The sequence below is a fragment of the Chlorocebus sabaeus genome, chromosome 5 (assembly GCF_047675955.1).
Source record: "Chlorocebus sabaeus isolate Y175 chromosome 5, mChlSab1.0.hap1, whole genome shotgun sequence".
In the NCBI taxonomy this organism is placed as follows: Eukaryota; Metazoa; Chordata; class Mammalia; order Primates; family Cercopithecidae; genus Chlorocebus; species Chlorocebus sabaeus.
Genome location: NC_132908.1, coordinates 86,278,663 through 86,291,369, shown reverse-complemented (window position 1 = coordinate 86,291,369; position 12,707 = coordinate 86,278,663). Strand labels below are relative to the sequence as shown.

Here is a 12,707-nt window from a genome sequence, read left to right as displayed (position 1 = left end):
CACTCCTCTCGCGGGACCGGCCACCATCCTCTCGCGAGAGCAGCCCGTGCGACCGGAAGCGGGGCGGTGACCCCGGAAGTCCCCGCCGGGTGCAGCTTGGTCAGTTCGATCGCCGCCGGGACCTGACGCCGCCCGGAGTCGGCGTCGCTTCTCTCTCTCCGAGTGCTGCTCCTGTCATTGTGGCCATGGACGGTAAGAGGTCGCGGCCGTCCTCCGGGGACTCGCGCGCGGGGCGGGGCCGCTTCTCCCACTGGCGTGGGCTCCGCCCACCTGGGGCCGCGGGCGGGGCTCGGGAGAGCTCTCGGGCCTCGACCCTCGATCCCAGACCTGGGACCCCTTCCCCAGGGCCTCGACCACCGACCCGGAACCCCTTCTCCCGGGCCTCAACCCCCGATCCCCGACCCAGACCCCTTCCCCGGGGCCTCAACCACCGACCCGGGACCCCATCCCCCGGGCCTCGACCCTCGATCCCCGACCCGGGACCTCTCCCCTGGGGACTCGACCAGCCACCCGGGACCCCTTCTCCCGGGCCTCGACTCCCGGCCGCCGACCGGGACCCTTCCCCAGCCCCCGACCCCCAACCCGGGATCCTTTTCCCCTGGTCTCGACCCTCGACCTGGGACCCCTCCTCCCGGGCCTCGACCCCCGACCCCCGATTCGGGACCCCTTCCCCCAGGCCGCCACCCCCAACTCTCAACCCGGTACGCCTTCCCCGGGGCCTCGACCTCCGACCCCCAACCATGAACCCAAGACCTAGACCCCTGACCCAGGATCCCTTGCCCTGAGCCTCGACCCCTGACCACTGACCCAGGACCCTTTTCTCCGCCCCTGGCACTCTTCAGCGTCAGGTGCCCTTCCTCGCCAGCTCGGTAGAGGAGACTGAGCAGATGCCTGTTCGGCCTTTCGGGCCCTGGAATATCGGGTCAGAGGGCACAAGAAAAAGTGACCGTTGCACCCCCTCCCTCCAAACAGCATCAGGACAAATGAGAAGAGCTCAGACAAAAGTGTTCCCTAAGTGCCAGGCCCTGGTCACAGCAGCTCTTTGTGTCCATTCTCCAGATGGAGAGGCAGAGGTTTGAGCAGGAGCCAGCCCAAGGCAAGGGGCTCCAGGCAATGGAACACCCTGGTTCTGACCTTCTCCACCTGGGGCCGGCTCTGTGCTCAGGGATACTAAAGAACAGGATGAATCTGGCAGAATGAAGTCCTGCATTTGCTGAAACGTTGGGCTGGTGTGATGGGCATACTTTTAAAAATACCTTTTGCAGGACCCATTGCAGCGGCTCAGCCTGTAATCCCAGCACTTTGGGAGGCCGTAGGCGGGCAGATCACAAGGTCAGGAGATCGAGACCATCCTGGCTAACATGGTGAAACCCTGTCTCTACTAAAAATACAAACAGCTGGGCGTGGCGGTGGGCGCCTGTAGTCCCAGCTACTCGGGAGGCTGAGGCCAGAGAATGGTGTGAAACGGAGGCGGAGCTTGCAGTGAGCTGGGATCAGGCGAGGCACTCCAGCCTGGGCGACAGAGTGAGACTCTGTGTAAGAAAAAAAAAATACTTTTTGAAGTGTGGGAAGCTATAGTACCACCGTGTCATCATGAAGGAAATGTGTAGAGATTTTCTACAGATTGCCTTGAGAGAAGATGAAAGATAGCATCTACCTCCCGCTACAAAAAATCTGCTGGCCAGGCCAGGTATGGTGGCTCAGGGCTGCAACCCCGGCACTCTGGGAGGCCAGGCGCGGTGGCTCAGGGCCCCGGCTCTTTGGGAGGCCGAGGTGGGTGGATCACGTGAGGTCAGGAGTTTGAGACCAGCCTGGCCAACATGGTGAAACCCCATCTCTACTGAAAATACAAAAATTAGCTGGGCGTGGTGGCAGGCACCTTTAATTCCAACTACTTGGGAGGCTGAGGCAGGAGAATCACTTGAAACTGGGAGGCAGAGGTTGCAGTGAGCCGAGATTGCGCCACTGCACTCCAGCCTGGGTGACAGCAAGAATCAGTCTCAAAAAAAAAAAAAAAAAAATGTGACTTTTCACTCCACAGCTCACTCAGCTCTTTTGAGGGGACTTCTCTCAAGCCCATGTCAGATTTCCACAGAGTCAGATTTTGCCTTAGCTGGGTTTTTGTGTTGCCGCACACGGCTGGAGAAGAAAGCTGAGGTGAGGAGGGGTGGTTGGGCCAGCATCCAACGGTGAGTTGGGTGGGAAGGCCTGCGTGGCCTGCGCTGTGTCACCTGGGTCAGGCTGGCTGTTTTCCAGTCACAGATAACCTTGGCCTTGACCACACTGCACTGATAGATGACAGATTGAACTTGGCCTTGACCACACCTGCACAGACAGGCGATAGATTGAACGATGCCTGAGCTCACTGGAACCCCAGGAGTCTCGTCTTGGAGCCTTGATTTGCATTTGTGAACACTCTGTAACCTCACTCTCTTACAGGCTCCATTTCCTCATTCTGGCTGGTGTGGTGAAGCCCTTTCAAGAATCAGGGGTCACTCTCCAAATTTAGCAGTTGAATGAATTCAGATCAATCCTACTTTTTAAAAAAATATATTTCTTTTTTTTTTTTTTTCCAGACAGAGTCTTGCTCTGTTACCCAGGCTGGAGTGCAGTGGCGCGATCTCGGCTCACTGCAAGCTCCGACTCCGGGGTTCACACCATTCTCCTGCCTCAGCCTCCCGAGTAGCTGGGACTACAGGCACCTGCCACCATGCCCGGCTAATTTTTCGTATTTTTAGTACAGATGGGGTTTCACCATGTTAGCCAGGATGGTCTCGGTCTCCTGACCTCGTGACCCACCTGCCTCGGACTCCCAAAGTGCTGGGATTACAGGCATGAGCCACTGCACTTGGCCAAAAAAAATATTTTTTTGTAATAGAGATGAGGTCTGACTACATTCCCCAGGCTGGTCTCGAACTTCTCACCTCAAGTGATCTGCCCACCTCCACCTCCCAAAGTGCTGTAGATTACAGGCTTGAGCGACTGCCCGGTGGAAATTAGCTCTTTGATGCCTAAGAGTTACCACCTTGCTATTTTTATCCATTTACCTTTGGGGAGAAAGAGTCTGTAAAAAGTGAACTGTCAAGTACTGAACTTTTAAATTGGCCCAGGCTGGCCTCAAATCCCTGGCTTCAAATGATCCACTGGCCTCGGCCCCCACAGAGTGCTGGGATTACAGGTGAACTTTTAAATTGGGAAAGAATCCCAAGGGGCTTTTGCAAAGTTGCATTAATTATAAACCACCATCTTTTGGATTCTAACCATGGCCAAAAGATGCTGCGTCCACGACCTCTTCCATCCTCACACTAACCCTCTAAGATTGACTGGTGCCGTCCTCATGTTCCTAACAAGGAAACGGGGGGGGAGGGTCTGCATTTGATGGGCCCCGTGGCTAGCAAGGGGCCAGGGCTGGCACACGAATCTGTCTTGTGCCTCCCTTGTTGGGGGGCTCCCCGAAGGCCCCAGGCAGGTGTGGTCTGTGTCTGTGTTGTAGCTCCTGGTGTCTAGAAGGATCCTAGTAAGTTCCGCCTGCTAGAAGTGTCACATCCCATTCCCAATCCTCAAACCATTCCCTCTCTCTTTGCAGATACCCTGTTCCAGTTGAAGGTATGTACCGAACGGCCGTTCACCCCAGCCCTGTTCTGGTGAGGACAGATAGTATAAGCCACACTCACTCAGAGCCACAGAAACAGTTGGGCAGATGATGTCATAGTTGAGTGACCACCACACAGGGCTCAGACTGCTGAGCAAGGAGGGGATTATTGAGCCAGCTTGGTGACATATTAGCTCTTTTCTTATCAGGCTAAGTGGAGGCAGATCCTTAGGGTCATCTATGAAAGACGGAGTGTTACCTTTTTTTTTTTTTTTTTGAGATGGCATCTCGCTCTGTCGCCCAGGCTGGAGTGCAATGGTGCGATCTCAGCTCACTGCAACCTCTGCCTCCCGGGTTCAAGTGATTCTTCTGCCTCAGCCTCCTGAGTAGCTGGGACTACAGGCGCCCACCAGCATGCCTGGCTAAATTTTTTTTACATTTTTAATAGGGACAGGGTTTCACCATGTTGGCCAGGATGGTCTCCATCTCTTGACCTCATGATCCGCCCACCTCAGCCTCCCAAAGTGCTGGGATTGCAGGCGTGAGCCACCACGCCCAGCCTGGAGTGTTATCTTAAGAAAGACAACTTGGGCATTAGGCCTCGGTGTTCCACTGTGTGGACTCATTCTTTGAGATCATTTGAAGCAGAGCTTTCTGAGTATTCCTTCCATGTGGGGTGGTGGTTGCAGCTTCCAGTAATCCAGGGCAGGTTTCTGTGCATTTCCCTGGGATGTGCTCCTGGCTGCTCCTCCGTGACCAGCTTCATCTTGCCTTGTCGCTGGCTCTGAGCTCCTGGGATCTTCTGCCATCATGGTGGGTCTGTCAGATACTGCTGGGCACAGAAGGGACCCACTGAGGCCTGCTTGTGTCCTGAACCCTGTGGCGCTGTGCTGGCGGTCCTGAACCCTGTGGCGTCTGTGGTTCCAGATGGGTCGCCAGAGGCCCTGTTTCCTTGTGGTGCTGGCAGAGCAGTTAGGCCCCCAGCAGCTGTGTGTGCTGCCCAGCAACCTGTTGCATCCACAGCATTCTCTCAAGATAACATTTTCAGGTGTGTTTTTACCTGGAATTCCATCTTACGACTTGGGGGTAGCCTGAAATTAGTTTTCTTGAGTCTTTCTTTTACGTTGAAATCCATCTCTAAGCAGGGGTTGAGACCAGAGCGAGAGGTTTTGGACCCTTCACTCTGGAGGAGGCCTTGGGTGAGGGTGTTCACAGAGAAGACAAACACTGGAGAAAACCCAAACAGAGCCTGAGGCCGAGCAGAGAGCTTCCTCCTCCAGCTGGTGCTCTCTCTCGCCCCCCGGGATGCACGCCCGCAGGCTTCGTGCCTTCCCTGCCGTGTGCTGGGCCCAGGCTGGCTGATGGGTGCTTAGAACCTGTGTGGGCACAGGTGGGGGGGTGTGGAGAGCAAGGCCTGGGGGATGGGCTCCACGTGTCTGACCCAGGACGCTCTGGCTTCTGCTCAGTTCACGGCGAAGCAGCTGGAGAAGCTGGCCAAGAAGGCGGAGAAGGACTCCAAGGCAGAGCAGGCCAAAGTGAAGAAGGTGAGACCCTGGGGGCCGTGGGGTCATGACTCTCCTGGTCTGTCTTCTGTCCTCTTCTGCCCTTATTTTTGTGTTCTGTTTTGTTTTGATGCCTTTTGGGGAGGGGCAGGGCACTTTCTACATCATAATTTAATCCTCACCTTGAGCTATATATATGTGTGTGTGTGTTTGTGTGTGTATATATATGTTTTGTTTTGTTTTTTTGAGACAGAGTCTTGCTCTGTTGCCCAGGCTGGAGTGCAGAGGTGCGATCTCATCTCACTGCAACCTCCGCCTCCCAGGTTCAAGTGATTCTAGGGCCTTACCCTCACAAGTAGCTGTGATTACAGGCTTGCATCCAGCTAATTTTTTAATTTTTTTGTAGAGACAGGGTTTCGCCATGTTGGTCAGGCCGATCTCGAACTCTTGGCCTCAAGTGACCTGCCCGCCTTGGCCTCCAAAAGTGCTGGGATGACAGGCATGAGCCACTGTGCCCAGCCTAATCCTCACCATGATTTCTCAGCCTCAGAGTATTTGCTTCCCACATAGACAAACAGGAAGCGAGGTGCTGTGTGTGGTGGAGCCCGGAGTGGCTTCTGTCCTGCTCTACAGCCCCTGCCAGACCTTCCCAGCCCACCGAGGGCGTCCAGAGCATAGAGATGAGTGCATTGCCTTCATTCTTTTCCTTCTTTCCATTTCCAACATTCTGAACTTGATTTTGCCATAAAGTACAGGAAGAGGGCTTCTAGCTAGCTGCCTGCCACGATCCTATCTTTTGGTTGGTTTTTGTTTTTTTTTGTTTTTTTTGAGATGGAGTCTCACTGTCACCCAGCTGGAGTGCAGAGGTGCATCTCGGCTCACGGCAACCTCTGCCTCCTGGGTTCAGATGATTCTCCTGCCTCAGCCTCCTGAGTAGCTGGGATTACAGGCATGCGCCACCACGCCTGGCTAATTTTTGTATTTTTAGTAGAAATGGGGTTTTGCCATGTTGGCCAAGCTGGTGTCAAACTCCTGACCGCAGGTGATCCACCTGCCTCGGCCTCCCAAAGTGCTGGGATTATAGGCGTGAGCCACCAGGCCTGGCGGATCCTATCTTTTTTTTTTTTTTTTTTGAGATAGAGTGTCTCTGTCCCCGGGCTTGAGTGCAGTGGCCGGATCTCAGCTCACTGCAAGCTCCGCCTCCCGAGTAGCTGGGACTACAGGCGCCGCCACCTCGCCTGGCTAGTTTTTTGTATTTTTTAGTAGAGACAGGGTTTCAGCGTGTTAGCCAGGATGGTCTCGATCTCCTGACCTCGTGATCCGCCCGTCTGGGCCTCCCAAAGTGCTGGGATTACAGGCTTGAGCCACCGTGCCCGGCCAATCCTATCATTTTTCTCTCCCTCCTCTTTACAGAGCTGGTGCCTAGGGCATCATGGGGTGGGAGGGGGCGGGAGGCTCACAGGGGTGCCTCTCCAGGAGGGGCCCCCTCCCCACGATGGACAGGGCAGAAGGAAAGGAGGGATCTAGGCCCGGCGCAGTGATTCACGCCTGTAGTCCCGGCTACTCCGAAGACTGAGGCGGGATAATTGCTTAAGCCCAGGAGGTGGAGGTTGCAGTGAGCCGGGATCACACCGCTGCACTCCATTCCGGGCCACAGAGCGAGATTTCACCTCCGGAAAAAAAAAAAGAAAAGATGGGATCTTGTGCAGCTCTTAAAACTGCGTCATCGGTGAAGTAGGTCCCAGGGTATTGGACTTCGGTAATTCTTCACCCACAACCAGGCTCCCGGGGAGAAAGGAGCTCGGAGAACTGCCTGCCACCGGCTCTGAGTGTCGCCCGCTGTGTCCTGTGCCCGGTGGACGCTGGAGGGGTGCAGCAGGGAGCAGCAGCCTGCTTGTGGGGCTGGGCTGGGGCCTGAGTGTTTGCAGTTTTAGCTCAAACGTCTCTGGGGAGAGGCCCGCCCACCCTAGCCAGTGGCGTCCAGGAGCAGTCAACACTGGGCTCCTGCGGCCGGGCGCGGCGGCTCCCGCCTGTCATCCCAGCACTGTGGGAGGCCGAGGCGGGCGGCTCACGAGGTCAGGAGATCGAGACCATCCTGGCTAACACGGTGAAACCCCGTCTCTACTAAAAATACAAAAAATTACCCAGACGTGGTAGCGGGCGCCTGTAGTCCCAGCTACTCGGGAGGCTGAGGCAGGAGAATGGCGTGAACCCGGGAGGCGGAGCTTGCGGTGAGCCGAGATTGTGCCCCTGCACTCCAGCCTGGGCGACAGAGCGAGACTCCGTCTCAAAATAAAAGAAAAAACCCACTGGGCTCCTCTGCAGGGGGCACACACACCACCAAGTTCTTCCAGCCGCTTTTCCCCGTGTTTCAGGCCCTTCAGCAGAAAAATGTAGAGTGTGCCCGTGTGTATGCCGAGAACGCCATCCGCAAGAAGAACGAAGGTGTGAACTGGCTTCGGATGGCGTCCCGCGTAGACGCAGTGGCCTCCAAGGTGCAGACGGCTGTGACCATGAAGGGGGTGAGTGCTGGGCCCTGGTGCCACGTGGGTGGCATCTGCCGACTGAGGCAAGAATGGGCTCTGCGGTCTGGATCTGGGGCAGCTCAGAGTTGAGGGAAGTTGGGTCAGCATGGGGTGGGCAGTGCTGGCGGGGACACAGGTGAGGCTGCACCCTCACTCACACTGATGCCTCAGGAAGGACCTCTTGATAGGACTTGGGCCTTTTTTTTTTTTTAGTATTTTTTTTTAGAGACTGTCTTGCTCTGTCACCCAGGCTGGAGTGCAGTGGTTCAGTCTCAGCTCACTGCAGTCTCAACCTCCTGGGCTCAATCGATCCTCCTACCTCAGCCTCCCAGGTAGCTGAGACCACGATGTCAGGCATCCACCATGCCCGGCTGAGATTTTTCATTTTTATGTTGAGACAGGGTGTCTGTGTTGGCCACACTGGTCTCAAACTCCTGGCCTCAAGCAATCCTCCCACCTCAGCCTCCCAGAGTGCTGGAATTGTAGGCGTGAACCACTCACTGTCACTGTGCCCAGCCAGGCCTCGGTCTTGGCAGCTGCCACAAGAGACGGAGCCTGCATGGCCAGGCTCATCTGCTGGGTCAGGGGACGTCACAGCGGAGCGTTCGCTGTCGCAGGCATTTCCTTCCCACAGTGCGGGTGGCCAGGAGGGCACAGCGGTCCTGGAGACCCCACGTCGGCAGCCTTTTCTCCGGGGACCCTGCCCTGGGTCTCCACAGCCTTTTCCATGGAGTTGGTCTTTCCATAGGACCCAGATGATGGCTCAGCCCAGAGCTGGAGTTTTGTGGGTCGGGGCTGGGGTGCTGCAACTCCCCGTCAGAGCCCAGGGGACCATCCCTGGTGCGTGAGCTCCACTTGCCTTTCATCCCGTTCCCTCCTGCACCCTCTCCTGTCTCAGGTGACCAAGAACATGGCCCAGGTGACCAAAGCTCTGGACAAGGCCCTGAGCACCATGGACCTACAGAAGGTCTCCTCAGTGATGGACAGGTTCGAGCAGCAGGTGCAGAACCTGGACGTCCACACATCGGTATGTGCCCCTGCCCTTGGGCTGTGGCCAGGGGACAAGGAAGGTGTGTGGGCAGCTCATGGGGGGTGGCCCAGAGGCTGACATGCTGTCTCTGCATACCTGTGGTTGCTCCCTGACGTCACCAAGCATCCTCTGTGCTGGGTCCCTGCCAGGGCCCTGACAGGTAGGGTGGGCAGAGTGGCAGCAGCCTCCTGCAGGCACCTGGCTACTTGTGGGGAGGCTCAGACAGCAAACAAGCATGCAGAGGTGTAGAAAGATGTCTACCCAAGGCAGCAGGCATGGCGCAGTCAGAGGGTGGGGCTGGGTGTGGGGGCAGGAAAGGCTCCTGGTGGAAGGTGAGGCAGAGAGAGTCACTGAGAGAACAGGGCAAGAAGGTGGCTGGCTGTGTGAGGGAACGAAAAGTGTGGTCAGACCCTTGTGAAGCTGAGTGGGGCCTCGTGGGCCTGGGCCCCACCTATTGTCCAGAGCGTGCCCCTGCCCCCAGGTGATGGAGGACTCCATGAGCTCGGCCACCACGCTGACCACACCGCAAGAGCAGGTGGACAGCCTCATCATGCAGATCGCTGAGGAGAATGGCCTGGAGGTGCTGGACCAGCTCAGCCAGCTGCCCGAGGGCGCCTCTGCCGTGGGCGAGAGCTCTGTGCGCAGCCAGGAGGACCAGCTGTCACGGAGGTAGGGTCAGTCCCCGAAACGCTGTGTGCCCCGTACTCTGGTCCTGTGGGAAGGGAGAGGGCATTGGGGGTTAGAGGCTGGAGGAGAGCTTGGGCTAAGGCTCTGACCAGGGAGCCCTGATCTCAGCTCAGAGGCCCCGGCCGCAGCTGCCCCCGAGCCGAGTCGCCCGCTGCTGCCCCGTCCTGCCCCAGCTGGCATGGAGGCTTCAGTGTGTGTCGGGCGTGGCGTTTACGCACATCTGCAGTGCCCTTTAGAATACTGCGCCCTTCCTAACGGATCAGGTGAAAGTGGGACGGGCGTGTCTGTTTCCAAGGCCTGTCACTCGTTCTCTCAGCACACTGAGGAGGAAAAGGGTCATTGCACACCACACGGAGGAGACACCTTCACCGGGAGCACGTGGTGGTCAGAGACCCCTTTCCCCGCCCTGACCCGAGTCGTGTTGTTGGTTTCCAGGTTGGCCGCCTTGAGGAACTAGCCGTGCCCCGCCGCAGTGCACCACCTCTGCCCCGTGGTGTGCTGGAAGGTTCCCGTCCTCTCCCCACCGCGTCTTGCCTTTGTGCTGGCCCTGCGGAGCTGTGACCGGCAGCCACTCTGTGTGTCTCACCTGCCAGGCCTGCGTGGCCTCAGGGTGTTCCTGTTCCTTTAGGTTGGGCGGTGGGTCTGCGTCCTGGTGTTGAGTTTCTGCAAATTTGTGGGGGTGATTTCTGTGACTCTGGGCCCACAGCGGGGAGGCCAGGAGGGGCCCTGTGGACTTTCACCCAGCACTGTGGGGGCCTTCAGACTCTGGGGCAGCAGACATGCTGCTTCCTCATCAGCCAGAGGGGGCCAGGGCTACCCTGTTGCCAAGCAACTCCCTGAGGCCTCTCCACACCCCCTCAGCGGGCAGGAGGTCCCACCATGTGCACAGACATAGCCCAAGGAGGTACCGCAGGCCTGTGTGTGCTGGGGGATGTCAGGTGCCACCCCGCGCCATCCTGGTGGCATTTACAATGACACCCTCCTCCTCCATCATTCCAGGAGTGGGGTCTCGGCTGCCCCTACCAGCTGGCTGAGCCCCCTCGCCTCCTGCGCTCCCTCAGTTCCTAAAGCTGCCCAGTCCATGGGGACAGAACTGTCACCCAGATCCACATCCACGTGTGCCCACCCTGCCGTCTTCATCCTCACTCAGCTGCTGCCTCTGGAGGTGCCTTTGGCCACGTGGGCTGTGCTGTCTGTCTCCTCGGCAGAGCCCCTCCGCGGGCTGGTGCAGTCTGAGAGGATGTGTCTGCGGCTCCTCCCAGTGGGCAGCCTGGGTCTCCCAGAGGACCTGTCCCTGGGGCCTCGCTTCGGACGATGCTGCCTGTGTCACCTCTGCCGTCTGTAAACAACGGGGTGCCTTCCCAGCTTGGAAGCCACGGCAGCTGGTGAAGGGCGCTCAGGAGAGCGGTCTTTAGCTGGGCTGGGGTTGGGGCTCCTTTGAGGACAGCCTGCCAGTGTGGCCCTGGAGAGCTGCCAGCAGCTCTTGGGACGGACTTGCTGGGAGGCTGAGAGGCTTTGGGCCTGCTGTCTCTTCCGTTTCCTAGAGTTTACTTCATTGTCTTGAGGCTTCCAGGATTTTTTGTTTTTTTGTTTTTTTGCCAAAGTAGAAAAGGCAGGTGGTGGGCGGCTGGCGGGGAGTGTGGGTCCCCCCCCCAGTCCTGCCCGTCCCTCGCAGCCCATGCGGAGGCTGCAGCGGTGTCGTGGCTGTTACGTGCAGGAACGTGGAGACCCCGACTTTGGCTCACTGCGCTTGGTGTTTTTTCCCCAGAACTTGGGAGCCCCCAGGGAGGGGCTGGTGTTGGTAGGTCCTGGATGTGGTTCCCTCCAGCCTCCCCAAAATCAACCCTGGTGTTGAGAGAACGTCCTGTCCGTCGTGGGTAACAGCCTTGGGGAGGGTGCAGAGCTCTGCAGAGCCATGGGCCGGGTGGGGGCTGCCTCAGTCCTGTCCCCTTGGGCACTGGGGAGAGGGGCCTGTTCACCTTTTTCCTAGAATACTGTTGTAAATAAACAAATGGATCCCTGGAAACTTTCTCAAGCTTTGCTTTGGAGCCTTGGGTGAGCCTCTGGATGTGGCCATCTCCACAACTGAGGACGGGCTCCTGGAGTGTTCGCTGCAGGGGGCTGGGCAGACGGCAGTGCTCGTTCTCAGACCCCGTCCAGACCGACAGAATCTCCCGTGTTAGGTTCTTACTTTGAAATAATTTAAAACTTGCATAACATGGTCTTTGTGCGCCTCAGCCAAACCGGGACGCCTGCTGGGCACTGTGGTGCTCCTGACGCCCCTGCTGCACGTCCTGGTGCTGCACCCCCAATCTGGAACAGCTCCTCGGTTTTCTTTCATGACCTGAATGGTTTGAAACCTGCCGGCTGCTATTTTGCAGAATTGTCCTCTGCCTGGGGGTGCGGTTTTCCCACGATGTGGAGAGGGCTTCATGACTTCTCGGTGGCAGGGGTGTGGCGTCCCTGTGTCTTGCTGCTGGTGAATTTGTGACCTTCACCACTGGGTGCAGCGGCATCTTCGGGCTTTTCCACTGGGAAGTTAGCTTTTTCCCTTTATTACTTTTGAGACGGAGTCTCGCTCTGTCGCCCAGACTGGAGTGCAGTGGTGCAATCTCGGCTCACTGTAATCTCCGCCTCCCGGGTTCACGCCATTCTCCTGCCTCAGCCTCCTGAGTAGCTGAGACTACAGGTGCCCGCCGCCGCGCCCGGCTAATTTTTATATTTTTAGTAGAGAGGGGGTTTCACCATGTTGGCCAGGCTGGTCTCGAACTCCTGACCTCAGGTGATCTGCCTGCCTCGGCCTCCTAAAGTGCTGGGATTACAGGCATGAGCCACTGCACCTGGCCTCATTTTCCCTTTTTAACTCATGTTCCTCGTGGGAAGATCCTTGAAGGTTGTGCAAACCTCAACCCACTTTGCCCTGAGCGTCAATGAAATCACTGGTTCTATTTGGGATTCTAAGGAGGACCCCTCCCCCACTCTCCATTATTTATATCTGGACCTGTTTGTTTCTTGGCGTGGGCTGCAGTGGTTGCTGTTGCTGACTTTGTGACTCGGAGTGTCGTACTGACGGCATTTAGGTCAGCCTCCCCCACCCCCAGCACTGCAGGAGGCTCTCGGCTCATCTTGGTCCCTCCCTGCCCCAGCCCCGGAATCAGCCCTTTCTCCAGGAAGCTCCGATTCTTTTGAGTCAGGGAATGGTATTTAGAAAACCAGAATCTGGAGGCTGGGCGTGCTGGCTCACGCCTGTAATCCCAGCAGTCCAGGAGGTAAGGCAGGAGGGTCCCTTGAGCTCAGGAGTTGGAGACCAGCTTAGGCAACATAGTGAGACCCCCATCTCTACAAAAAATAAGATTAGCCAGGCATGATGG

General features: G+C 57.3%; 1 protein-coding gene across 1 annotated transcript; it reads left to right on the top strand.

Annotated features, from left to right (window-relative positions):
- The first annotated feature begins 50 nt into the window (after positions 1–50).
- Positions 51–11,362, top strand: CHMP1A (charged multivesicular body protein 1A). Its single transcript, XM_007994408.3, has 7 exons — positions 51–192; positions 3,587–3,606; positions 5,059–5,136; positions 7,470–7,616; positions 8,518–8,646; positions 9,131–9,318; positions 9,772–11,362. The coding sequence occupies exons 1-7, from the start codon at positions 186–188 to the stop codon at positions 9,791–9,793; spliced, it is 591 nt and encodes a 196-aa protein (XP_007992599.1). The 5' UTR covers positions 51–185; the 3' UTR covers positions 9,794–11,362.
- Positions 11,363–12,707: the final 1,345 nt, after the last annotated feature.

Excerpts from the sequence above, each read along its gene's own strand:
- CHMP1A (XM_007994408.3), top strand. Across the intron at positions 5,137-7,469 it reads AGCAGGCCAAAGTGAAGAAG|GCCCTTCAGCAGAAAAATGT; the intron begins GTGAGACCCTGG and ends CCCGTGTTTCAG. Across the intron at positions 8,647-9,130 it reads ACCTGGACGTCCACACATCG|GTGATGGAGGACTCCATGAG; the intron begins GTATGTGCCCCT and ends CCCTGCCCCCAG.